This window comes from Mobula hypostoma, chromosome 12 (assembly GCF_963921235.1).
Source record: "Mobula hypostoma chromosome 12, sMobHyp1.1, whole genome shotgun sequence".
Taxonomy (NCBI): Eukaryota; Metazoa; Chordata; class Chondrichthyes; order Myliobatiformes; family Myliobatidae; genus Mobula; species Mobula hypostoma.
In genome coordinates, this window is record NC_086108.1 from 33,827,776 (window position 1) to 33,853,243 (window position 25,468).

General features: G+C 39.0%; 1 protein-coding gene across 2 annotated transcripts in view; it reads right to left on the minus strand.

Moving 5' to 3' along the window:
- Positions 1 to 4,349: 4,349 nt before the first annotated feature.
- uap1 (UDP-N-acetylglucosamine pyrophosphorylase 1) overlaps positions 4,350 to 25,468 on the minus strand; it is a 50,331-nt gene continuing 29,212 nt past the window's right edge. Inside the window, exons 5-10 of one of the 2 annotated variants that reach the window (XM_063063828.1) lie at positions 18,802 to 18,995; positions 18,565 to 18,705; positions 15,932 to 16,120; positions 13,173 to 13,220; positions 11,461 to 11,527; positions 4,350 to 5,796 (exon numbers count right to left, since the gene is read on the minus strand). In XM_063063828.1, coding sequence (XP_062919898.1) covers positions 5,704 to 5,796; positions 11,461 to 11,527; positions 13,173 to 13,220; positions 15,932 to 16,120; positions 18,565 to 18,705; positions 18,802 to 18,995 — 732 coding nt within the window. In that variant the 3' untranslated portion in view covers positions 4,350 to 5,703. The remainder of the gene's footprint in view (positions 5,797 to 11,460; positions 11,528 to 13,172; positions 13,221 to 15,931; positions 16,121 to 18,564; positions 18,706 to 18,801; positions 18,996 to 25,468) is intronic. The other variant, XM_063063829.1, reaches the window with a different exon arrangement.

Consider the following 25,468-nt stretch of genomic DNA (forward strand, 5'->3'; position numbering starts at 1 on the left):
GGACTTCCAGAAGGCCTTCGACAAGGTGCCACACATGAGGCTGCTTACCAAGTTAGGAGTTCATGGTATCACAGGAAAATTACCAACTTGGTTAGAGCATTGGCTGATTGGTAGGAGGCAGCAAGAGGTAATAAAAGAATCCTTTTCTGGTTGGCTGCCAGTGACTAGTAATATTCCGCAGGGGTTGGTGTTGGGACCACTTCTTTTTACGTGGTATATCAATGCTTTAGATGATGGAATAGATGGCTTTTTTTTACCAGGTTTGCAGATGATACGAAGGTTGGTGGAGGGGCAGGTAGTGTTGAGGAGACAGGTGGGATGCAAAAGGACTTAGACAGATTAGGAGAATGGGCAAGAAAGTGGCAAATGAAATACAATGTTGGAAAATGCATGGTCATGCACTTTGGTAGGAGAAATAAATGTGCAAACCATTTTCTGAACAGGGAGAAAATCCAAAAATCTAAGATACAAAGGGACTTGGAAGTCCTCGTGCTGAACACCCTAAATGTTAACTTGCAGGTAGAGTCGGTGGTGAGGAAGGCAAATGCAATGTTAGCTTTCATTTCAAGAGGTCTAGAATACGAGAGCAGGGATGTGGTGCTGAGGCTTTATAAGGCACTGGTGAGGCCTCCTCTTGAGCATTATAAACAGTTTTGGGCCCCTCATCTTTGAAAAGATGTGCTGGCATTGTAGAGGGTCCAGAGGAGGTTCACAAGGATGATTCCAGCAATTAAAGGGTTATCATAAGAGGAATGTTTGATGGCTCTGCGTCTGTACTCACTGGAATTCAGAAGGATAAGGGGGTACTCACTGAAACCTTTTGAACGTTGAAAGGATGTTTCCCATGGTGGGAGAGTCTAAGACAAGGGGGCACAGCCTCAGGATAGAGGGTCGCCCTTTCTAAACAGAGATGCGGAGAAATTTCTTTGGCCAAGGAGTGGTGAATTTGTGGAACTTGTTGCCACATGCAGTTGTGTAGGCCAGGTCCTTGGGTGTAATTAAGGAAGAAATTGATAGGTTCTTGACAGGACATGGCATCAAAGGTTACAGGGAGAAGGCCAGGAACTGGGGTTGAGGAGGAGACAGAAAAAAGGATCAGCCATGATTAAATGTCGGAGCAGAGTCTGGGCCAGATGGCCTAATTCTGCTCCTATGTCTTATGGTCTGCAGTCAGTTATGAGTTTGGAACGAGCTGCCAGGGCAAATGGTGCATGTGAGCTCAATTTCAATTTTAAAGAGAAGTTCGGATGGGTACATGGATGGCAGCAGTATGAGGGCTTTGGTCCCTATGCAGATTGATGGGAATAAACTGTTGAAATAGTTCAGCACTGACCGACATTTCCTTCCGTCATAAGGTCTGAAGTGGGGGTTGTTTGCAGATGACTACGCAATGTTCTGCACCATTCATGACTCCTCAGATAGTGAAGCAGTTCATATGCAAATGCAGCAGGACCTGGACAATATCCAGGCTTGGGCTGACAAGTGACAAATAACATTCAAGCCATGCAAGTGCCAGGCAATGACTATCTCAAACAAGACAGGCTCTAACTATCATCCCTTGACATTCAGTGGCATCACCATCGCTGAATCCCCTGCTATTAACATCCTGGGGGTTACCATTGACACTGAACTGGACTAGCCATATAAACACCGTGGCTATCAGAGCAAGTCAAAGGCTAGGAATCCTGTGGTGCATAATTCATCTCCTGACTCCCCAAAGCCTGTCCACCATCTACAAGGTCAGGTCAGGAGTGTAATGGAATACTCGCCACGCGCCTGGATGAGTGCAGCTCCATCAATACTCAAGAAGCTTAACACCATCCAGTACAAGGCAGCCAGTTTGATTGGTACCGCTTCCACAAGCATCCAATCCCTCCACCATTGATGAACAGGGTAGTGTGTACTATCTACAAGATGCACTGCAACAACACACCGAAGTTCCTACGGCAGCACCTTCCAGACCCATGACCACTACCATCTAGAAGGATGAGAACAGCAGACACCTGGGAACACCATCACTTGGAAAACCCCCTCCAAGTTACTCACTATCCTGACTTGGAAACATATCGCCATTCATTCCTTCATTGTTGCTGGGTTAAAATCATGGAATTCCCTCCCTAACAGCACTGTGGGTGTACCTACACTTCAGGGACTGCAGTGGTTCAAGAAGGCAGCTCATCACCACCTTCTCAAGGGCAACTAGGGATGGGCAATAAATGCTGGCTTAGCTGGCGATGTCCACATCTCATAAATGAATAAATAAAAAAAATGGGCCAAAGAGCCTGCTTCTGTGCCGTACTTTTCTATGACTATTTGATAAAGTAGATGATTAGGAGAGAATATTTCCTTTCAAAGTGGGATTTAAAATTAGTTGCAGTTTCAGAATAATGATGAGATAATGCTTCTTGAGATTCATAGATGATGGCTGAGTTGTTGAGTTCCTTCAGCGTTGTTGCCCAAGGTGTTTGAAGGCCTAATAATGCATTAATTATTGTGACCGTATACATGTTTGTTCTGCATTTTTGAATTATAATGAGTTGTACCATTGAATTTAATAATGATATTAGGTATTCTAATAACTCACCCAATCTTACATGTTAAGTATTTTCTCATCTGCTTTTGAAAAATATTGTGTAAAGGTGTATACAAATGAATGCATGCCCAATTCCGATCATATGGGGACACTACTGTTACACCTTGGGTTACTGTTGTTCCTCTCTGCACCTTGTGGTGCACTGGGCAGCTACCATGCCATTTCTTCAGCATTCGTCTGTTTCTATTATGAGGCCAAGTTGCTGGCTCGATGCTCAACCCTGTACAGATGGAAAACATGCAAGGAGCAGGCCAGAGTCAAACCCAGGATCTCTCGCCTTGAAGTCCAGTGCGGATGCCACTACCCACCTGCTGGCACCCTTGCCCAATTATAGGTAAGCATTGCAGGCACAAATTAGCTAGCATTGCTGAGCAAGCATGTCCAAGGTACAGCTCTGTTAACTGACACAAACTGAAAGATATACAACAGTAAGAACTCCCAGTGCAGTTACATATCATTTATGATACCTTAGCATATTAAACAGCATATTAAAACATTCCTTTAAATTTTTAAAATATACGCAAATAATATTGGATGCACCAGTTAAAAGATTATTTCCTATTTGATTAGAAGTATGGAATAAACAGAGGAAAATATATTGATGTTCCAAAATTCATCCAAACACCCTAGTGCATCTCATCCCCAAACTGTCTATGTTTGTAAATAGTAGGGGTGAGTGAATTTCAGGAGTCCGGGCAGAACCAAAAATCATAGCACCACTGCAGTGGAGGTGGGGTGGAGTAAAAGTCCAAGAGCAACAGTGCTGGAAGACACAAGAGGGAAGAAAACAAGTGCTTCTGTGGCTATAGAAATGAACCTGGAATTGCCTTTTACTTCACTGATGCCAGGGTCACAGATATTGAGTGGCTTGTCATATGGAGAGCATTTGATGGCTCTGGGCCTGTATTCAATATAATTCAGAAGAATGAGGGGTGACCTCATTGAATCCTATCGAATGGTGAAAGGTCTTGATAAAGTGGACATGGAAAGGATGGTGGTAGAGTCTAAGACCAGAGAACAGAGCCTCAGAATAGTGCTTTTAGAATGGAGGTGAGGAGGAATTTCTTTAGCCAGAGTGGTAAATCTGTGGAATTTTGCCACAGGTATCTGTGGAGGCCAAGTATATGTCTATTTGAGGCAAAGGTTGATAGATTCTTGATCGGTCAGAGCATGAAGGGATACAGGGAGAAGGCAGAAGATTGGGGCTGAAAGGAAAATTGGATCAGCCATGATAAAATGGCGCAGAAGACTCGATAGGCCAAATGGCCGAAATCTGCTCCTATATCTTATGGCCTTCAATTAATGAACAGTTTCAGGGCATTCTAAAGGGGATGGTAAACAGCCAGGGGTATATCGTCTCAGCAAAAAGAAAGATAAGAGAATGCTCAAGATGAATAGCGATTTTAGCCAGCTTCCTTGCACAGCATTACACTGTCCAAGAAGATATCTTTAAGAAAATGCACAGAACATGTATCTGAGTGCTTCGACTGGGGGACCAAGTGTGCCATAATAGATCAGTACTCTGAAGGGTAGCACTAAGTGGAGCAGCAGCATGTGACCATAACTAACTAGTTGTTACTCAGTCTCCAACATCACCATTTCCAGCTCCCCCACACATTGCTGTCCATGTTTTGACAAGGGGGAGTCCACTGACCAAAATGCGAATTGTAGAGTGGGTAAATTAGAAGCTGACTTATTTATAAATGATGAACATCTATATTAAAAATCAATATTCAAATGAAGAATTACACCTGATTTTATTTGGTCATGTCAAAATGATCACAAAAAAAGATTGTAGAATAAATAACAAACCATTCTAGTGAAAGCCACATTTACTGAGTTTATCTTTGACAATACATTTTAAGGTCCATGGATGTAAACCAATAGTACCAAGATCCCATTAATAATAATAAAGAATGAAGAAAATTAAATTTTGTGCCAGTCGTGAAAATTATGAATCGTTTTTAAAACACTACAATAGAAGGTCAAAATAGTTCAGTTTCAAAAAATTACACCTACTTAAGCTAAACTTCAAAGTTTCCTGTTTTTCTTCCTTTAAGGAGCTCTCAGATTCATACAGCATGGAAACAAGTCCTTTTACACTAAACCACCCATGTACACTAATCCTACACTAACCCCAGTCTTTATTCTTCAGCATTCCCATCAAATCTCACCACTATGAACAACTCATTTTCACATTAGGGGCAATTTACAGTGGCCAATTAACCTTACCAAACTGCACATCTTTGAGGTATAGAAGGAATCCCAAATGCTCAAAGGGAGAAAAACAGCAGCCAAGTTGAGGAATGATTCCAAACCTCTGGTGCTGTGAGGCAGCAGCTCTGGTAACTCATATCATTCTCATTTTCTAAGTGCAAATCAATCACTGAAATATCTTTAGATTTAACCTGCAATAACAAACTTGGGCAATGCTCAACCTAAAGTCATACAACTTGGGACATGCACAATAGACAGGAATAAAAATGAGCCTGCAATATTTTAAGTTCAGCAGACCAGGGTCATTATAAGAAAACAAACAACAATTCACAGAAATTAATCATAAAAAGTTCAGTTCAAATTATAAACCTTTGTATCAATTAAAGCTCTTCATAAAAATATGTAGTGATTCAATATCACCGTTCAATCGTGAATGGGAAAGAAAAGGGTTGTAATTTTAAAAAAATACAATTTTCCCATGATCCTTCACTCTACACGTTATTTTAATTATTGCATGGGAAGGGTTTGAACAACTTCAATTACTGTCAATGCTTTTTTTTATTACACACTGTATAATGAGAGGTAATATTTTTAATATGTGAAATAATATTTTAGATCTACAAAAACCGTACCCAGAGAACAAATCTTATCTATAGAAAAAATAATCTTTTTTTCTGTAATGATGCAAGTAATGATTTAAATACCAAAAACTAAAATAGTTTACTAAAATATTCTTTCAAAGAAAATAATTCATTTTAAATAATTTAAGAAATTCAGATAAAACTATGACCTCCAATGTTGAACAATGTACAAATGGTGCTAACTGGATTTTGCTCCAGTGTTCAAATCCTGTACAATGATAACTTCAAAAGGATCTTCACGGTCTCATTTCTTCACAGCCCATTCTTGATCAATTCTTGGGCTCCATTTTCATCAATAATCAGGGGAGTACGGAAGTCTCGATTTGCAACGTATTTATCCAGACCCTGAAACACAAATCTGATTTAGTTCCACCAATACAATTGTGCATCAATGAACAAAATATTGCCAACATTATGGAACTAAAGAAAAATTCGCAGGAAGTTGTTATGGTTCTATTATTTTTGATTTGAAATTAAGCAATTTCAGAAGAATACATCCTTTTAATATACTAGCTGAAAAATCCCAGTCCCAAATAAATCAAACGGTGGTGCCTCAATTGTGTTCCTGGCAGAAGCAGGCTTACAGTATATTTGAGTTCATAAGAACCGTTAATGCATTCATGTAGTAAGTAAAGGCCAGTATTAAACAGCCTCAGTGGTGGTGGAGAGCTGCAAAGGGAAGGCAATACATTTTCAACTCCAGGAAATTGCAGGGGAGTCAAGAGATATTTTCCTGTCATTGTCCTTCATAGCAGTGGAGGTTTGGGACATGCTGTCAGAATAGGCCAGACAAATCAAAAAGCTACAGAACCTATGCCTCTATATCTCCCTCTACAACTAGATCCTTGACTTCCTGACGAGAAGACCACAATCTGTGCAGATTGGAAATAACATCTCCACTTGGCTGACAATCATATCTGGCACACCCTAGGGGTGTGTGCTTATCTCACTGCTCTATTCTCTCTACACTCAACGACTGTGTGGCTAGGTACAGCTCAAATGCCATCTATAAATTTGCTGATGATACGACCATTGTTGGCAGAATTTCGGATGATGACGAAAGGGCGTACAGCAGCGGGATATACCAGTTAGCTGAGTGGTGTTGTAGCAACAAACTTGCACTAGAAGACAGAAAGATCAAAGAGCTGACTGTGGACTTCAGAAAGGGAAAGACAAAGGAAAACAAACAAATCCATATAGAGGGATCGGAAGAGGAGAGAGTGAGCAATTTCAAGTTCCTGGGTGTCACTATCTCTCAGGTCCTAACCTGGACGCAACATATTATTGCAGCTATAAAGAAGGCAAGACAGTGGTTGTATTTCGTTCGGAATTTGAGATTTGGTTTGCCCACTAAAACACTCGAAAACTTCTACAAATGTACCGTGGAAAGCATTCTGACTGGCTAATATGCGGGGGGAGGTGGGGTGCTACTGCACCAGATTGAACTAAGTTGCAGAAATTTGTAACATTAGTCAGCTCCATCATGGGTACTAGCCTCCATAATATCCAAGACAGCTTCAAGGAGCAATGCTTTAGTAAGGCGGCATCCATCATTAAGGATCCCCACCACCCAGGACATGCCCTCTTCTCATTGTTACCATCGGGAAGGAGGTACAGAAGCCTGAAGGCACACACTCAGCAATTCAGAAACAGCTTCTCCCCCTCTGCCATCTGATTTCTAAATGGACATTGAGCCCACGGACACTACCTCACTAATTTTTTTTATTTCCGATTTTTTGCACCTTATTTTAACTCAACTGCTTAATAGACATATATATATACCTACTGTAATTCAGTTTTTCCCTGAACTTATTTATCATATATTTCATTGTACTACTGACATAAAATTAATGAATTTCACGACATATGCTGGTGATATTAAACTTGATTCTGATTCTGAAATATCATGTATTTTGTAGATTGTACCTCTTGTAGTTGGCAGTGCATTTGTGATGGAGTAAGTACACATTTAGATCAATTGACAGTCGTCAAAAATCAAATTGCTTTCTTCTAAATGGTGTGAAGTTTCTTATTGCTGTTGGATTTCCATTCTTCCAAACAACTGGAGTGCAGCACAGTGAACTCTCAACCTGTACCCCATTGATGGTGGAAAGACTGTGAATAGTCAGGAGATAACTACTCATTGTAATTGTCCGGTTTCTGAGTGGGGTTCCTGTTGCTACTCCGGCTTCACTTATTAAATATCTGGGCAATAGCGATTTCCAGAAAGAAGATAGTGAAGGAATTAGTAATTGGATGTCACTGCAGTATATATAATAGCACATGCCCAAATGTGTAACGTCTTTTTATGTGCAGTCATACACTATGTTGTTATGTGTAGAACTCTGAATGGAACAGATCACAGAATCAGACATCATCACCATTTTCAAACATACAATGGAGGATAAGTCAAAGATGAAGCAACTGAAAATGGATGGTCTAAGAACGGAGGCGGGGGGGGGCACAATGACAATTGACTTCCATTAATCACAACACCTTCCTTTATGCAAGGTTTGACAATGGTCAGTGCAGGGATAGTTTTTCCCTTTGCTTCGCACCGACTTTGCACATTTCAAGTTCTATATAGTGGACCACTACTAAGAGCAAAAAAAAATTATTTTTGAGAAATATGCATTAAGAAAAAGAATAAGGAGATAGTGATAAATAGAATAAGCTTTCTAGGGGAGTGCTGGGGAGTGCATGTTATCAGGGACAGAGATTGAGTTCGATGAATGGGAAGTCCAGGATATACAAGAAGTCAAGACTTCGAGGTTCAGTTAAGGAAAGAGGAAACAGGAATTGGGGTGGTACATTCATTGTACAGAAGCCTCAGGACCCACACCACCAGATTCAGTTCAGGAACAGTTATTACCCCTCAACCATCAGTCTCTTGAACCAGAGGGAGCACTTCACCGCACCGCATCACTGAACTGTTCCCAAAACCTATAGACTCACATTCAAGGACTCTTTTATCTCATGTTCTTGATATTTATTGCTTATTTATTATTATTATTATTTTCTTTTTTTGTCTTTGTATTTGCAAGGTTTGTTGTCTTTTGCATACTGGCTGCCTAATTTATTAGGTACGGTCTTCCATTGATTCTATAGTGTTTCTATGTATTTACTAAGAATGCCCGCAAGAAAATTAATCTCAGGGCTGTATATGGTGACATATATGAACCTTGATAATAAATTTACTTTGAACATTGTATTAAGATAATGTTCTTGGGTATTGAAGCCAAGAGTAAGCTTTGGTTCAGGGGGGAATGGGGTAGGATGGTATAAAATGAATACTAAACTAAGTGAAGGAGGAAGTTTAGTCTGATAGGAGAAAGCACAGACTTTTTCAGCAGACAGGATATACGCCTCTGCTGCCATCTCATTCTAGTAAAATTATCCTTTACCCAACATGGATCTTAGGAACAACTTATAAATTTGACATTGAGTCAAAGTTGGTATAAGCCATGACTCCAATACACAGTGCTGATGAATGCCCTTGCTCTTGTTACCCATGCTATTCTAACCTGCCTACCTGGATCCCATTTTCTTTTTTTTTTGTAATTTATTTTTTTATTGAATTTCATCAAACGTTTGCAAAAGATGTATTTCAGATACTGTACATATATATCATATAATCGTATTTGTCACAAATCTCCACATAATATTTATCTGAGGTATACACTTATAGAAAGGAAAGAAACAATCGAAAGAAGAAAACTATGTACAGAGTAGGGAGTGTTCTTTTTTTACAACATATTTGTTGACTAGTGAGAATAAACATAAGATATGTATTTTCCAAAATACTTCACAAGTGGATGAAACAAAATAGGATCGAGAACAGGATAAACCTAGGGAGTTCAGGACACCAGATGAACCTTCCCAGCCAGAGTTCTTCACATTGCTTCACCTGAGAAGCACTGCATAGCACAATTTTTGTAGGAGTGGTAAGTCAGCCAGTAATAAGGTTACATAAGTATTTATTTATTATGCATTCTGGGGGTAACTGAATCAAATGACATGCATCATAAATGTGCTGGATTTTGTTGGCTACTCAGATGGACAAACTGGTCATTTTGCCCTAGCAGCAGAGCAGTCTTGCTGGAATTTCCCTGAACTACCCTCCAAAATCACACAGCAGATATTACCTGCATAAGATTCAAGACCCCAAAGGTCAGGAGACAATTTTGCTTCTGCTCTAAATGTTTTGCGCATATAAATTTTACAGAACTATTTGTAGTAATTACAGCTTTATATATTCAAAGCACCATTCAAACTTTCCTGGCAATAAAAAGACAGTGGGGCAATATTAAAGGAGCAGCTTCTTCCCTGTATTATCAAAAAACTCTATTCCCACCCAGAAATGCTGCTTTACTTTGGGGTGCAGAAAGTCAGTGAAAATGCTTTTCCGCATCCAGACCATATAGGCTTAGAAGTGGGAGAACAATGGGCCATAAATCCAGTACAGAGACTAGGCCATCACATGCTCAAAAGTAGTGACAATGGCAGATTCCATAATGAACAATTCCCTTCAGAGTTCATCAGATAACAAAGTAGTATATGGCTATGAAAAAAAAACAGAGCAATTGGGCATGGGTTAATAAACAAATTGCAATGATATTCGATTGCCAACACCTCCAGTCCTGGAATTCCCCATTGAGCTGAAATTTAACATATGCATCCCAGCTGACGCAAGAACCAGCCAGAAACTGGATATCTTGCAAGGAGTGTCTTATTTCCTGACTACTCCCTGTCAATGAAGTAAAAGTTAGGAGCATTGTTCACAACCTTCCCATTGTCTGGAAGTGCAAATCCAATAACCGTATGGCAGCTTACACCATTTAGAACAAAGCAACTTGATTGATTGACAGCCAGTCCACTGCTCTGTAGATTTATTTATTCCATCATCAATGCACTGCTACTATAGGTATTGTTTATGAATGACACTTCAGAAGATTGTCCAGCCAATTCTGGTCTAGTTTTATATCTCCAGCTTTCACTGAGATGTGTAATTCATCTTAATGAATCACCACAATCAGACAGCAAAAATAATTTTCTCATAAATCCTTTAGGCAAAAAGCTCCAGAATTCTGACTGTGAGGCTAGGAATAGTAATTTAAAAGTCAGGTTGGTGGGCAATTTTCTGGTAATCTTGGAAGTGGTGAGTATCTCTATACCTGCTACACTGATTTTTCAATTGTCTTTTGGAGCTGATGCTAAAGACTCAGTGAATTAAAGGGCATTCTGAAGCCAAAGATTCAAAGCCTTTTCACCACTTCACCAGATACAAATGGGGAGTATCATGGAACACTTGTAACTGAACTGATGAGTGCAGTTCAACAGCAAATGGGGCAAACCAGCCCCCTTCCACCATCCTAATCATTCATTGACTGCACTCCTGGTACACTATCACTGGAACCTGCATTACTTTTGGAATACACCACAGTAACTTGCCACGGTTTCTTCAGCAATATCTCCTAATTTCAAACTTTACCACCCGAAGGGGCAAGGGAGTGATACCACATGCAAGTTCTTCTTCAAGTCTACTGCTAGCATTCACTGTTAAAGCTATCTGCTTAAGTCCCTCCATGATAGCACAATAAGGGTAGCTTCACTACACAGATTGTAACAAATCAAGATAAAGTTCACTACCATCTTCAAGGGCAAATTGATTTACTGGTTTTTATAATTATGCCCATGTCCAGTAAATTAAATAAAACATCACAAAAAAATGGTCCCAAACATGAAGCAAGCCACAGAAGAAATAAACTATACTTAGCAGATATCTGTCCATTGTATGTTTGGAATGTGCTCTTCACCACAATAAATATTTACTAAGTTAATAGGTCATTGAAGGCTCACTGATCAGAAATGTTTTCAAATCTGGAATTTCTCAGCCTTAAGAATCTTCTAGACTAAATACCATACTGTTTGTAGCAGCTTGGAATAACTGACCAACAATGTCACTGCAGGATCTGAAGGACCCCCTCTTCCACACTCTACAAGACTCACCTCTCCAGCATAAGATACAAGTGCAGAAATTTCACATTTGATTGGAAGATCTGTCAACTCCTTCAGACTGAAAAGTAAAATTCAATCTTCAGCAACTTAAAAAACATTCAGTCAGCAAATGCAAGTCTCCTTAGAATCTATTCACCACCCTACACAAAACAGCATCAATAATTCATAGTGAATCTCAATAAATTTCATAATACTTTTGGTCAAATTAAGATTTAAGATTACATTTTTTTTTAGGTTAGTGGTTGTATTACCACAAAATGTCACTTGTTTCATGTGATGTGACAATGAAGTATCTATTGTGAAAGGCAAGATTTAATCTAATCACTCTGGATCAATTGCAGCAAAATTGGCCTATAAGGTTCAAAACTCATGTTGTAGATTAACTGAGATCTTCTACATAATGGACCAAAACCTCAGAATAGTGAATAGAGAAAAAATTTTGCATGGAACATATCAAATCAGCTAACATTTTATAATAATGTCCAATAACATTGTACGTCATTTAACCTAAGTATTCAGTTACAATAAATATGCCTTGTAGGTTGAAGGTATTCAAGCCAATTTCTAAACCTGGAAGTAAAGATTGTGATTGGAAGAACCATCAGCACATTTGTGAGCAAATTCACTCTCAGTTAACTTTGTAATCAATGTGCTCTAATTCAGTTTTCTATTCTATTATCCCTAATAATAATGGAATAAAAGACAACAATTTTAAAATAATTTAATTAATAGTGGATAGATTCTTTAGAAGACATAGCACCGCTTAATTAAATGCCCCAAACCATCCACCAATACTTTAGTTAACATGCTAAAGATATTCATGCATGCAAACCTTGTTTTGTGTTAGTATGTGCCTTTTCATCACTCATCTAATAAGATTAGTATTTACCTGAAACTGCCAATGTCTAAACCCTGACGATACTTTTAAGGGATACAGACATGAACTATTTCTTAGGCTCAATGACATTGTGCAGTCAATTAGCATTTCAGATATAGGAAAAAAACGTTTTGGAAACAATAACACAAAAAAAAAATCAATGAAATATTTCCATGGTTTTAGGAGTGAGTGTACAGTATATCCAGAAATGGATCAATATTAAACAGCAAATTAAAAGAAAACTAAAGTACAAAAATTCTCAAACTTAGAACTAAATGTAAAATGGAACTAAATTGGTTTTTATCTCCTAATGTTTTAAAAGGCAGTCTGGCTAAGTACAAAGCAACTTCACATTATTTTTGTTTACAAGAGATACAATGACCTATAAAGAATACAAAATCGGATCAGGTGGTGACTAACCCTCACATTCCAATTCATTTATAATGTAGCTGCAAGAAAACCTCCATTCTACTGCTGTTAAGAGTTCTTTTAAAATTTCCTTGAAAGCTAACTTATATTGGAGGGACAATACATTTATGCTTACTTAACAAATAAATTAGACTCTATACAAATAACAACTACAATTCTAACTTTGATATGTTTCCAAAGTATAATATTACTAACTATTCCAGTGAACCAAAATACTACATTTAAACATATAACCCCACCTCCCAAGAAAACTCATGTTTTCCATTGAGCTTTTACACACTGGCAGTAAGTACATAGTGGCAAGTATTCCCCTTCAGTCTACAGTGTTTTGCTTTTAGTCAGTAGCAAAGCAGCAATGACCCATCACCATGCATTAAACTGAACCCAAAATATTTACTTGTCATTGACAACAGCAGTGACTGCCTCTGACATTCCAGTTGCCGAACTGCCACATGGGAAGAAAGAGCGAGTTAATGGGAAAATAAAATGCAACAAAACCATAAAAGTTACAAATGAATGTGGGACCAAAATAAAAATAAACAAAGCTACTATGTATAAAATGCATTTAAATTTTAGATGTGAATTTTTATAGATTTTAAAAGACTGATGAAAGATGGATAACATCACTTTTCAATCTACAAATTTCTCCTCTATTCAAATAAAAGCAAAACAGGATTATAAGATAAACTGGCTCGTCTATTTTCTAAATCAACATTAAATTAGTTGACTCACCATACACAATTCATAGAGACCTCGAACATGATGTGGATATCATAACAATCATGACATCATAACATAAATAACTAAATAGCACTTTGTTTTCTATGAATGCTCTGTAATAACTATTATTTTTTCGAGATTATACTGTATTAATTTTTATCAATTAAATCAGGAGCCAAAACATGCATAAATATAAACATTTGGGGAAACAAAACTAAAAATGTTTTTGTGTTCACTAACATAACAAAATGGAAATGTGAAATTTAAATTTATATGAAAACACAAGGAAAATCTTAAGTAAAAACATACATAAGTATTGTATTATTAATTTCTTTCCTCTCTTTAGTAAAGTCATGAAGGCTACGACATTGAAAATCTACTTTCAGCTCATTGTTAAATTGTAATAAAAAGCAGCCAGACATCACATGAGAAACATTTTATATGATAAATGAAAAATAAATGGGAAATTAAACATAAATAAATTCTGAATGTAATTATTTATTTCAATGTCATCTATAACAATTAGACTTTATGTGAGAACTACAGCGATGACAAATACTTAGGAAATGGAAGGGAGCAAAGCATAGTGGAAGATTTCAATTAGGAGCGAAGTTGTGGTAAGCAAATTGATGGAGCTGAAGACTAACAAACTCCAGGTCCTGAAGAACTTCATCTTAGAATCTTAAAACGAGTGGCCAATGAGATGGATAATGTAGTTACAAGAGATGGCAGACGCTGTAATTTGGAGCAAAAAGGAAGCTACTGAAGGAACTCTGCAGGTCAAGCAGCATTTGTGCAGGGAAATGGACAAGTGTTGTTTCTGGTTGAGATCCTTCATCTGCACTGCAAAGTTAGAGGGCAGATAGCCTGTATAAATGAGGTGAGGAGAAGGCTTGAAGCAAGAGCTGGCAAGCAAAAGGTGGATCCAGGTGAGAGAGGATAACTGGCGGTGGCGGATAGGGGAGGAAAGGGTGGTCATAGTCAGAGGGGCAGAAAGGTGATATGTGAAAATAAGAAGATGCAGGTTATGGAATCTGATAAGAAAGCAAGGTGGAGTGGAACCAAATAAGGGAGATCTGTGATGTAGTACAGAGCTCTGCAACACCTTGGCAAAAATAAATTTAGTACGTTAGGTACTTGAGCAGTCAGGGTAGCTTACAAAATGTTATCATTTGTTGCTAGGCCAACTGAATACAATTAAAAGTAGAGAAGTTATGCTACATTTAAATAGGACATGGTTGAAACCACATCTGGAGTACAATATACTGCATATGGTGTCCTTAATTAAGGGAGGATGGGAAAGCACTGGAAGCAGATACTGTTTCGTACTGGAATGGACGAGTTGCCTTATGAGGCAAATCTTTAAACACATAATCAGAAAATAAAAGATGCTGCTAGATTGGACAAGGAGAGGATATTTCTAGGGATCACTGTTCAAAAAGATAGAAATGGCCCATATAAAATAGAGATGAAGCTAAAGTTTTTACTCTCAAAGGATCATGAATCTTTCAAACTGTTCCTCAAGTGCGATGGAAGAAGAGGTAGAGATAAACAAATACTTACTAAGGCTATAGGTAGGATTGGGAAGTTGAGGTTATAATTAAGTCAACCATGATCTTATTGAATATTAGGGCAGAAAAACCTGCTTCTATTCTACATGTTTGCGTATTCCTACCTTAAATTTTCCATTGCTGACATTTTAAACATATTTATTGCCATTTATTTCAGCTGTTAAAAGGTAATGTCAATCAGAAAACCTAGATTACTAACTATTCAAATTATTTGTGGTACATAACCAGTGAAGCTAACTGAAAAGCAGCAACTCAATTTCAGGGGTTTGATTTGAGCTACAAACTAATTAACTTAAATTTCTACTTTTCACATTCCATAAGTTTCTGCTTCAGATAATGAAATGCATGTATTGAATAATCCTGTTGTTACAATAATGTGATGACATGGCAACACAATATGTTGGGTGTTTCCTTAAGCCATTTGGCAGAAAACCCAGAAAAATTCTTGTTGCTTCTTTTTAATTTTGGGATCAGCAAATGAGAAACAAGTTTAAAAAAAAACAGAATTTTAAAAATCATGATCTTTAACTTTAAAAATGTTGATTTTTTTCTCAGAATGTAGCATTGCTGATGCTAGCATTTATTGACTCTCCCTAAATAGCCATGCAAGAACTTGTCAAATCACTGCAATCCATCTGCAGGAAGTCCTTCCAATCTATACTTGAATTGGCTGATAAGAATTTTGACCTAGTCACAAACTATGTAAACTGATGTATACCTACATCAACCTGGTATGTATTTGGAAAGAAACCCAAATGTGGTATGTAGACTTAGTTTGCATCTTCTTGATGGTAGAACTTGTAGATTTAAGAACTGCTATTAAAGAAAGGTAAAATTAATTGTAGATCCTCATTTAAATGCATACCTGGGAATTGCAGGAATCCTTGTTCCATTTTCATCAACGAAGTGACCACCTGCATTTAGAACCCAGCGATGGTGGAGAGACATCAATGCATGGCGAGCCGTTGTTGGTGTATCTTTCCCATCCTGACTATCTGCATTCTTCAGTGGAGAAAACTCATCCTCTCGTAAGACTTCAAATGTTACAAATTTCCTATGAAAATATATGCGATTATATGACTCTGAAACTAAAGATACTAAATTCCTACACAGAAAATGAGCATAAATATATCCCAAAATATCCAGTGGTAATACTGCATACATTTCTTGTTAGCTTGCTTTTATCCAAGCAAGTCATTTTTCTCCTTTATTTAAGAGATTGATAAAACTTACAATACATTACTCAACTTATTTGGTTTGATGAGGAATGGATGCTTATAAGTTTCAAAGAGTAACCAAACAAAAACTGTATTCCTGGTTATCAATCCTGGACCTCAGTGGTTAATATATTCCTTTAAAAAAGTAACAGATGAAGTCTGCATCCCTCAAGCTAAGTGGAACATAAGAATGGAAAAGAATTCCAATAAAATGATAGATGAGATGTATATATTTGCAACACACTGATGCAGTTAAAATGGTGGCATGACAGCGGCTATACAGTATTTCATTAGAAGTTTGAGGAGATTTGCTAGGTCACTAAAGATACTCGTAAATTTCTACAGATGTACCGTGGAAAGCATTCTAACAGGTTGCATCACCATTTGGTAAAGGGGAGGGGGGCTGGGAGGAGGGCACTGCATAGGATTGAAATAAGCTGTAGAAACTTGCAAACTCAGTCAGCTCCATCCTGGGCACTAGCCTCACCAGCATCCAGTACATCTTCAAGCAGTGGTGCCTCAGAAAGGCAGCATCCATCATTAACAACCCCCATGCCCCAGGACATGCCTTCTTTTCATCACTAACATCATGGAAGAAGCCTGAAGGAACACATTCAATGATTCAGGAATAGCTTATTCCGCTCTGCCATCAGATTTCTGAATGGACATTGAACCCATGAACACTACCTCACTACTTTTTTCTCTCTTTTTGCACTACTTATTTAATATAACTTTTATATATTATATACATTTCTCACTGTAATTTATAGATTTTATCACGTATTGCAAAGTACTGCTGCCACATGCCACATAACAACAAATTTCACAACATATGCCAGTTATATCAAAACTGTTTCTGATATGCCCTGGATAAATAACATCCTATAAAAGGCTAATGCTACACAAACAGAATGCTAGTGGTTACTGCAGACACCAGTATGATCTCCAAAAGTAAACTCGCATCATAGTGATACAGTGTTCCAAGCAGTAAGAAAAACACATTCACTTCGGAACATTAACCTTTGAAATGGGAAGAGCAACATTTGCCCAAATGCTAATTACCTTCTACCAGCAATAAGGGTGGTTAAAAGAAATCTAGATTGAATCACCAAGCGGGAAATCCAAGAAAGGGTTATCATATTCCTCCCACTAAAAGTCTGCTTCCCCATCTGGAAGCAAAAATTAATAGTTATGGGAAAAAAGTAATATTTTAAAATATCCCTGGTATATTGTACAGCAACATAAAGATGTGGCTTTGGATATACAAAGACACATAAACAATAGTGCATCACAGCATTTGGCTGGTGATCTAACACTGGAAAACTACATCCATATCCAGAATGGATTCTCAACACCAGTGAGAATAGTGGATGCAGGAGTGGAGAAAGGATTTAAGAGAGATACGCCTTAAATCTAGCATGAGAATCATGATGCACCGTATATTAGCTGCTGCCAAGAACTTTGTTTACATGTGCTACACCAAATGTTGGCTGTTTACCTGATTGCTTGAGTAGCAAGCCCAATTTCTTGAATAGTTAAAGCCAAGCTGCAATTTGGAAATTGGTGCTGGCAAGTAATCAATATCTAATACTAACCAAAAAGATATTCATGAAAGGTACAAGCCAGAAGGTGGATTAAAGTCCAATTGGTGTTCTCGTGGGGGAGAGGTATCTTTTAATAGGACTAATATTCTAATTTAACAGTGCACATTTCAAATAAGTGCTGCATTCAAATAGAGGTTATTTGCCCAGTTCCGGCAAAAAAAAACATCTAGTGCACTCAATCAATATGAAATAATGGCTGATGAAATCTGCAATACAAATCTGTGCAAGCTCCAAAAGCCTAAATACTGTGTGTGCCAAGGTAAATTCTGCAGGCTTTGATATCACGAGTGATTCAGCTTTTTGCATAAATCTACTCAGTGAAATAGCTTATATGATGAAAAGTTTTTAACTTCTTTTGGCAATGCACAGTTCGAATCCTGGCATTGAACTCTACAACCATATTAAACTCTTAGAGCTGCTCCTAGATCTGGCTCCCTACTTCTGCAAGACATTTCTCCAATTTAACAGTTCCAGAAACCTTGCAGTCAGCTTTGTCAATAATTGCACTATTCTTCAGCTTTTTTTTGTCAGATTCTTCTCATACATTATCTAGTCTCAAATGAAAAACAGCTTTTCAGACAAGTTATTATATGAACTGTACTAAACTGGGAAGCCCTCTTTACAGGAAACATAAAGAAAGAAAATACATTAGAACATTCCCTACAAAGAAAACTTACTTAGAAAATTGAAAGATGTCAAACACAAATTTTTCCATCTTAATTCCATTAGGCTTGTCTGGTTTAATCTGTTGACCTTGATCATTAACGTAAGGAATTTTCTTTCGAGCAACGTGATGCTGTAACTTAGGCTCATGGATTCTAAAGAAACACAAGATGTAGACTCATTCAGCAAATAGCAAAATAGTGACACATTTGCTTGATGGAACTTGAAGGCAATTATGTATTTTAACTCACTTCACAACATCCTTTAAGAACTGTAGTGTAAAGAAATGGTTACATATGTTCCCTGCATTGAATGTTAAACGCCCATCGGCATTCCTTTTCTGTGCAGTAACCAGAGTGATCTCACTGTACTCCACAACTTTATACAGGCCATTCACTTTACACACGACACCGACAGCCTCCGTTGGATGTGTCTTTTCTACTACCTGAAATTAAATAAAAACAAAATATCTGAAGTTACTTAATAAAAAAAAATCTAACATTTTGTTGCAGAGAAAGATTAATAAATTCTAGAATTCTAGCCACTTAGCCAAATGAACACCATGTAAATTGACGCCGGCAGGTTTTCCACTTCAAAAACAAGTTGGTGATTATTTCTCCAAAGTCAAAGGAGTATCAAGAATATTGGAAAAAGCTGTGAATGGAGATTGATTGGGACCTAATATATGCACAGGTCGATTCATTATATCTATTAGCATAAGTAAAACTGAAATCATGATCAAGATGTTCTTTCCTAATCATTTGCCAAACTTCAGCTGGGAGTTCTAAGTTTACTAGTGCTTTTCTGGGAGGTTCAGGCTTGAGTTGCAGGGAGATATGAACCAGAGCGCCAGCACAGATAGTAGAGTAGTTATGAGGAAAGATACTGTGAAGAAGGGGGCGAAGAAAAGTTATAATGGCGCTAAATGATGACTCCTTTGATGCATCTTCAGAAACAGCTTATTTCTATCTTTGATATCTCTTTTTTCCCTCTTCAAGGTTCTTTTGAAGACCCTGACCTGGAGTTACACTCTGACTTAGGTTCTTTGAGGGAATGGAATCCGCTCTCAGGGGCCTCACGACCAGCCGCCTTTTGATATCCCAAGGGCGTGGCCTGGAAGACTAACACGCCTTCAGGGTGCCAGATTTTCGTGGCTCTGGAGATGGGCTGATTCTAGGCCGGTGCCCCTGACTGAGGTGTCGTGGGAAAACGTGGAACATCAGGAGCAGCAGGTTAGCTGCCATGGGCTGTGTGTCCAGAGACCTGAGCCTTTTTGGGGCTGACTCTCTGGGCGCAAAGCTCGGAAAAAGCGACACGACAGACTTTTAGCATCATAAACCAGCGAGTTGTTTGTTATGTCTACCCTCTCGCTATGAAACAGGGACACCTCTTTTTCCCTTATTAGGGAGAGAGAGAGAGCCTGTGGTATGTAGAATTACCAGGTGAACGAGTAGTCTTTGGGATACTGCAAGTCTGTCTTTATTGATGCTTTGCTGCATGCTTGAGTGCTCGGTGGGGGTGGAGGGGGATGTTGCCTTGCTGCTGCTTGTTCGTGGGAGGGATGAGCTGGGGGGGCCTTGGGGTTCTAACGTTTAACTGTCATTCATTCTTTGGGTCACTCCTCTGTTTTCATGGATGTTTGCAAAGAAAAAGAATTTCAGGATAGATATTGTATATATTTCTCTGACATTAGATGTACCAATTGAAACCCACATACTGTTACATATATGCGAAACAAGAATAACATTGGAGCATCAGGATTAATACTTTTTACTGAATCATGCTAGCCACTGTACACGCTGTGCAACAGTGCAGGAGGTACGAATCAAGCCTGCTGAGATGAAAAACATGCGCAATCAGAAACCCGTGCCAAAAGAGAGCCCTCTACATGTAGGAAGCCCAACCAATCAGTTGTCTACATGCACATGCCACTCTCTCACAACTGATCTGAAATAGTTCACAAGTCAGGAATCGAATGGTTGAGCATGGAATAATTTTCTCAGCTGCATCTATTTCAATACAAGGAATATTGTAGGCAAGGCAGATGAGCTTAGAGCATGGATCGGCACACGGATTTATGGCATTGTAACCATTACTGAGTCTTGGTTGCAGGAGGGGCAGGACTGGCAGCTCAATGTTCCAGGGTTCTGTTGTTTTAGACATGATAGAGTGGGAGGGATTAAAGGGAAAGAGAATCCAATTGCTAGTCAGGGTAAACTTCACAGCAGTGCTCTGACAGGATAAACTAGAGGGCTCGGCTAATGAGGGTATATGGGTGGAATTGAGAAACAAGAAAGGGATTTCCACATTAATGGGATTATATTATAGCCCACCCAATAGTCAGTAAGATTTAAAGGAGCAAATTTGTAGAGAGATCATAGACTGTTGCAAGAAAAATAAAGTTGTAATAGGTGATTTTAACTTTCTCCCATTCTGTAAACGGGCTGGATGGGATAGAGTTTGTCAAATATGTTCAGGCAAGTTTCCTTAATTAATATATAGAGGACTCTACTAGACAGAGTGCAATACTGTATCCCCTATTATGGAATGAGACAAGGCAGGTGACAGAAATGTGTCCCAGGAAAACCTGGGATCCAGTGATTATAATTCCATTAGTTTCAATATAATTATGGAAAAGGATAGGTCTGGTCCTCGGGTTGACATCCTAAATTAGAGAAAGGCCAATTTTGATTGTCTGAGAAAGGATCTGGCAATTGTGGATTGGGATAGGTTGTTTTCTGGCAAAGGGATGTGGGAGGCTGCCGAAAGTGAAATTTTGAGAGGACAGAGTTTGGGTGTTCATGTTAGAATAAAAGGCAAGGATAACATGTTTAGGGAACTTGGTTTTCAAAAGATATTAAGGCCCTGGTTTAAAAAAAAGAAAGAGATAAATAAAAGTTGTACGCAGCAAGAAACAAATGAGGTACTTGAGGCCCTCCATTGGTCAGCGTCAACTATGGATGTTGTGTCTCAGTTGTTTACATGATACGCAAGCCAGGGCAGTATGACATGGAGAGCAAACTGTTGCCCTTGTAGCAGGCTACCCCGCCCCATGATATCCAAAAGACGGCAGAGACTGATACAGTTTGGCACCAGTGGCGTCGTCAGTCAGCACTGAACTCAATTCAGGACTGCCTTAGGGGCTCCACTTCAGATTTTTCCTCGGGATTTATGTCTAAAGCCTTCTCCATGAGTGGGTATAGCCTCAAGGCAGCAGAGGTTTGTGATCAGAGTTTTCCTTATCCTAGATGAGCTGTCAACCACAGCTGACAAGCCCACCTGTCCAAAGTGATTGGTTTTAAGGCAATAATCTGCCTTCGCCACTTCTCCTGTCAGTAGAAATTATTCTGCTGGGCTTAGTTGCTAAGGCCACAAGTGAAGGCCAGGAGCAGGACTTGGTTGTTAGAGGCTACTTGAGGTGCATGCCCTTGGGAGTATTTAATAGGTAATGGGAGCTTATTCTCACTACCATGCTCATCTATAACAACCTGAAGGAACCTGAGGTACTTGAGAGTAAGAAATACAAGAGGGCATTTAAGAGGGAAATCAGGAGAGCTCAAAGAAGGCTCGAGGAGAAAGAGAATCCCAAAAGCCACTACAGATATAGTAAGAGCAAAAGGATGGCAAGGGACAAAATAGGTCCTTTCGAAGATCAGTGTGGTCATCTCTGTGTGGAAGTTAAGGTAAGGCAAAGAGTCACCTCTGCTTACTAGTCAAGATAGGTGGGGGTGACTGTAGCAATGTGTGAGTGAAGCCTCTGTAGTGAGACTTTTCTAGAAAGGTCTTCCTAAATCATAGCGTCCCTTTACACAATAGGGGATTCCAGAGACAGGTGTGATAGGGATAATGGAAGGATGTGAAATACACCCAGCTTCAAAGTGTCAGCTTATAGTTTCCATTGACTTTTAACATCTCTGTTGTAAATGGTGATTGATCCTGCAAGTGTATGTAAGAAATTCAAACATATACAATTTACTAAATTGTCAATAGCTAAAACTGATAAACCAATTCTGTATAAAAATAGCAGTTTCCTGTCCTGACTTCTGAACAGTGTGAGTGACAAAGGCCATGCAATTCTCCTTGTGCACAAGTAAGATAAAAATACATTTGAGTCGTAAGAATGCATGTGTTCTGGGCCCAGTTAATTTAATTATTTTATTTTATTATATTATATTATCGGTGATGGATTGGAAATAACATCTCCTCACTAACAATCAGTGCTGGCACACCTCAAGGATGCGTGCTTAGCTCACTGTTCTACTCTCGTTACACTCACAATTGTATAGCTAAGCACAGCTCAAATGCCTATTATAAATTTGCCAATGATACAAATATTGTTGGCAGAATTTCAGATGATGATGAGGCGGCGTACAGGAGCGAGATATTTCAGCTGGCTGAGTGGTATCACAACAACAACCTTGCACTCAACATCAGTAAAACCAAGGAATTGATTGTGGTCTTCAGGAAGGGAAAGTCCAGGAACCACACACACTAATCCTCATCGGGGGATCAGTAGAGGAAAGAGTGCGCAGTTTCAAGTTCTTGGGTGTCAACATCTCTGAAGGTCTAACCTAGGATCAATATATTGATGCGAGTACAAAAAAGCCTGGACAGAGATTATATTTCATTAGGAGTTTCAGAAGAATTGGTATGTCACCAAAGACTCTTGTAAACTTCCACAGATGTACCATGGAGAGCATTCTAACTAGTTGTATCACCCAACAATGTTGCTGGTGAACGCAGCAGGCCAGGCAGCATCTCTAGGAAGAGGCACACTCGATGTTTCGGGCCGAGACCCTTCGTCAGGACTAACTGAAAGAAGAGCTAGTGAGAGATTTGAAAGTGGGAGGGGGAGGGGGAGATCTGAAATGATAGGAGAAGACAGGAGGGGGAGCGATGGAGCCAAGAGCTGTACAGTTGATTGGCAAAAGGGATATGAGAGGATCATGGGACAGGAGGCCCAGGGAGAAGGCAAAGGGGGAGGGGGGGAAAAAAAACCCAGAGGATGGGCAAGGGGTATAGTCACAGGGACAGAGGGTGAAAAAGGAGAGAGAGAGAAAGAATGTGTGTATATAAATAAATAACGGATGGGGTACGAGGGGGAGGTGGGGCATCAGCGGAAGTTAGAGAAGTCAATGTTCATGCCATCAGGTTGGAGGCTACCCAGATGGAATATAAGGTGTTGTTTCTCCAACCTGAGAGTGGATACTGCCTGGCCTGCTGCATTCACCAGCAACTTGGATGTGTGTTACTTGAATTTCCAGCATTTGCAGAATTCCTCATGTTTGTGTAGCTGTATCACCATCTGGTATGGAACGGCACTTTACAGGATCAGTAAAAGCTGTAGAAAGTTGTAACTTCCGCCTGCTCCAACATGTGTACTAGCCTCCCCAGCATCGAGAGGCCTTCTAAAGATGATGCCTCAAAACGGCGGCATTCATCATTAAAGACCCTCATCACCCAGGACATGCTCTCTTCTCATCACTACCATCAAGGTGGTGGTACAGGAGCCTGAAGGCACACACTCACATTTCAGGAACAGCTTCTTCCCTTCTGCCATCAGATTTCTGAATGGACAATGAACACTACCTCACATTTCCTCCCTCTCTTTTTGCACTACTTATTTAATTTAGTGTTTATATATATTTCTTATCGTAATTTATAGTTTATTATTATTATTATTATTATGCAGCAGTGCAATGTACAGATGCCACTAAACAACAAATGTCATGACATATGCCAGTGATATTAAACCTGATTTTGCTACTTTTTTCCTTGGAGCATTAGGGAATGAGAGATTTGATAGAGGTATTAACAAAATTTATGAGAACTTAGTCCTGACGAAAGGTCTCGGCCTGAAACGTCGACTGAAACTCTTTCAATAGATGCTGCCTGACCTGCTGCATTTACCAGCAACTTTGATGTGTGTTGCTTGAATTTCCAGCATCTGCAGAATTCCTGTTGTTGCTATGAGAAGTATAGATTGGTAAATTCAAACAGGCTTTTTCCATACGATTGGGTGAGACTAGAACTACAGGTCATTGATTAAGAGTGAAGATGAAATATTTAAAGAGAAATTCTTCACTCAGAGGGTGGTGAGAGTAAGAAACAAGCCACCAGCGGAAGTAGTGGATGCAGGTTCAATTTCAACAGTTAAAATAAATTTGGATAAGTATATGGACGGGAGGGGCATGGAAGGCTTTGTTCCATGAGCAGGTCGGTGGGACTAGGCAAAGTAATAGGTTGGTAGACTAGTTGGGCCGAAGGGCCTGCTTCTGTGCTGTAGTGCTTCATGACTCTAAAGGCTCACTGAAAATTAATAAACTCTTTGGAAATAAGCTAATAAACAAGTCATGGAGAAATGTGAATACAAGATCAATACTGAGGACTCAATATATTGCAAGTTCAAATATCTCATATGGTGAAAATTAATAAACATGTCTTCAAATATCACATAGCAACTGTGCCAGTATACTAAATTTGTCACAGACATGATATTCAGCTCCCCAGATTTATTGGCACAATTGGAGGAAAATGTAAGCATTTATCTATCCCTTTTGCTTTCTTTGCCCTGTCTACTTCATTTTTACCTGGAATAAAAGATAGCCACATCAGCCTGCAGATTTCACAGAACCAGCTACATAGTAAGACTCAAATGAGGTGTTAGGCATGCCTCCAGATGTTGGAGATCATTCTGATCCTACTGGGAGTGCTGAAACTATCATAATACCTGATACTCACACTCTCCCCTCACTCTTTCCAGAATTTCTTCTAATTTGCAACATACAAGATACAAGCTAGGTCTCATTTTGGGTATGTTTAGTTAGATGCTGGGAAACATTGTTCAATGTCAAAGTAGCAAACACTAACTTTGCTTTGCTGTGCATATACTTTCCAGTGGGAAATATGCTTGTGGAC